This window comes from Salvelinus sp. IW2-2015, linkage group LG27 (assembly GCF_002910315.2).
Source record: "Salvelinus sp. IW2-2015 linkage group LG27, ASM291031v2, whole genome shotgun sequence".
Taxonomy (NCBI): Eukaryota; Metazoa; Chordata; class Actinopteri; order Salmoniformes; family Salmonidae; genus Salvelinus; species Salvelinus sp. IW2-2015.
This window is the reverse complement of record NC_036867.1, coordinates 1336922-1339466: the sequence shown is the minus strand read 5'-3', so window position 1 is coordinate 1339466 and position 2545 is coordinate 1336922. Positions and strand designations below refer to the sequence as shown.

The following is a 2545-nucleotide window of genomic DNA, read 5'->3' as shown; positions in this document are numbered from 1 at the left end:
TTCTCTGAGCTGAGACCCCAGTTCCACCCCACTTCCCACTCTCTGAGCTGAGACCCCAGTTCACCCCACTTCCCACTCTCACAACCGAGAGCCCAGTTCCACCCCACTTCCCAGTCTCTGAGCTGAGCTGAGTAGTCCAGTTCCACCGCCTTCCCACTCTCACAACCGAGACCCAGTTCCACCCCACTTCCACTCTCACAACTGAGAGCCCAGTTCCACCCCACTTCAACTCTCTGAGCTGAGACCCCAGTTCCACCCCACTTCCAACTCTCTGAGCTGAGACCCCAGTTCCACCCACTTCCCACTCTCTGAGCTGAGACCCCAGTTCCACCCACTTCCCACTCTCTGAGCTGAGACCCCAGTTCCACCCACCTTCCACTCTCCACCGAGAGCCCAGTTCCACCCACTTCCCAGTCTCTGAGCTGAGCTGAGAGTCCAGTTCCACCGCACTTCCCACTCTCACAACCGAGACCCCAGTTCCACCCACTTCCCACTCTCACAACTGAGAGACAGTTCCACCCCACTTCCACTCTCTAGAGCTGAGACCAGTTCCACCCCACTTCCAACTCTCTGAGCTGAGACCCCAGTTCCACCCCACTTCCCACTCTCATGAGCTGAGACCCCAGTTCCAACCCCACTTCCCTACTCTGAGCTGAGACCCCAGTTCCACCCCACTTCCCACTCCACAACCGAGAGCCAGTTCCACCCACTTCCATCTCTGAGCTAGCTGAAGAGTCCATTCCACCGCACTTCCCACTCTCACAACCGAGACCCCAGTTCCACCCCACTTCCCACTCTCAACAACCGAGAGCCCATTCACCCCACTTTCCCACTCTCTGAGCTGAGACCCCAGTTCCACCCCACTTCCCACTCTCTGAGCTGAGACCCCAGTTCCACCCACTTCCCACTCTGAGCTGAGACTCATTCCATCCCACTTCCCACTCTCTGAGCTGAGACCCCAGTTCCACCCCACTCCCACTCTCTGAGCTGAGACCCAGTTCCACCCCACCTCAGCTCAGAGAGTGGGAAGTGGGGTGGAACTGGGGTCTCAGCTCAGAGAGTGGGAAGTGGGGTGGAACTGGGCTCTCGGTTGTGAGAGTGGAAAGTGAGGTGGAACTGGGTCTCAGCTCAGAGAGTGGGAAGTGAGGTGGAACTGGGCTCTTGAGGTGTCAACCATGCAGTAGTAGGCAGATTCATTGACAGATCAGGGATGTATGTGTAACACATGGTCCCTCCTCTTTCCTGTCCTGTCTAGGTAGCACCAGGGGACCCAGATGGAGGGATATGTATGCCAGCTCAGACCAGCTAAGGTGAACATACACACACACACACACACACAGTTATAGCCATAACCTTCATCTATCTGCTCAAATCTGTGTGTTCACACATTTCGCTGTGTGTGCGTTTAGGTCAGACTCAGTGGAAGATGGCTATGATTATGAAGGTGAGTTTTTCATTGGTTATTGGCTGCTCTTTACGACCAATTCAAAGGTGTGTGTGTGTGTGTCTGTTTTGATGTTTTGTGCGCGTTTCAGAGGGGAAGCAGAATGATGAGTCTGTCAGGCTGTACGTGTCAGAGGAGGAGAGAATCCTCAACTCTGCAGACCTGTAAGTGCCTTACACCCAGACAACTCCTAGCAAATCAAATTGTATTTGTCACATGTGCCGAATACAACAGGTGTAGACGTTTATGTGAAATGCTTACTTACGAGCCCTTTCCCAACAATGCACAGTTAAAAAGTAAGAAAAATTTGCTACAAAAATAAAGGAAAGAGTTACACAATAAAATGACAACCAGAATATATACAAGGAGTAACGGTACCAATGTGCAGGGGTACGAGGTAGTTGAGGTGATTGAGGTAATATGTACATGTAGGTAGGGGTAAACATGACTAGGCAATCAGGATATATAATAATCAAATCAAACTTTATTTGTCACATGCACCGAATACAACAAGTGTAGACCTTACCTTTAAATGCTTACTTACAAGGCCTTAACCAACAGTGCAGTTCAAGAAGAGTTCCAGATTTTTTAAACCAAATGAAAGTAAAAAATTATAAAAAGTAACACAATAAAATAACAATAACGAGGCTATATACAGGGGGCACCGGTACCGAGTCAGTGTGCGGGGGTACAGGTTAGTTGAGGTAATTTGTACATGTAGGTAAGGGTGAAGTGACTATGCATAGATAAAAAATAAAAAAGCTGAGATAATAAGCAGAGTAGCAGCAGCGTATGTGAAAGCGTGTCTGTGGCTTCAATATGTGTGCGTGTGAGAGTGTATGTAGGTGTGTGTTGGAGTGTCAGTGTAGAATGGGTATAGTCCAGTCTAGAGGTCKACCGATTATGATTTGTCAACGCCAATACCGATACCGATTATTGGAGGACCMAAAAAAAGCCGATACCGATTGATCGGCCGATTTTTWAAAATGTATTTGTAATAATGACAATTACAACAATACTGAATGAACACTTATTTTAACTTAATATAATATATCAATAAAATCAATTTAGCCTCAAATAAATAATGAAACATGTTCAATT

At 48.1% G+C, this 2545-nt stretch overlaps 1 protein-coding gene across 2 annotated transcripts in view; it reads left to right on the top strand.

Annotated features, from left to right (window-relative positions):
• Window positions 1–2545, top strand: part of LOC111953810 (myoneurin-like) — a 24219-nt gene that overhangs the window by 1448 nt on the left and 20226 nt on the right. For both annotated transcript variants that reach the window (XM_070435593.1, XM_023973315.2), the window contains exons 4-6: window positions 1256–1310; window positions 1410–1444; window positions 1536–1608. In XM_070435593.1, the coding sequence (XP_070291694.1) occupies window positions 1256–1310; window positions 1410–1444; window positions 1536–1608 (163 nt within the window). The remainder of the gene's footprint in view (window positions 1–1255; window positions 1311–1409; window positions 1445–1535; window positions 1609–2545) is intronic.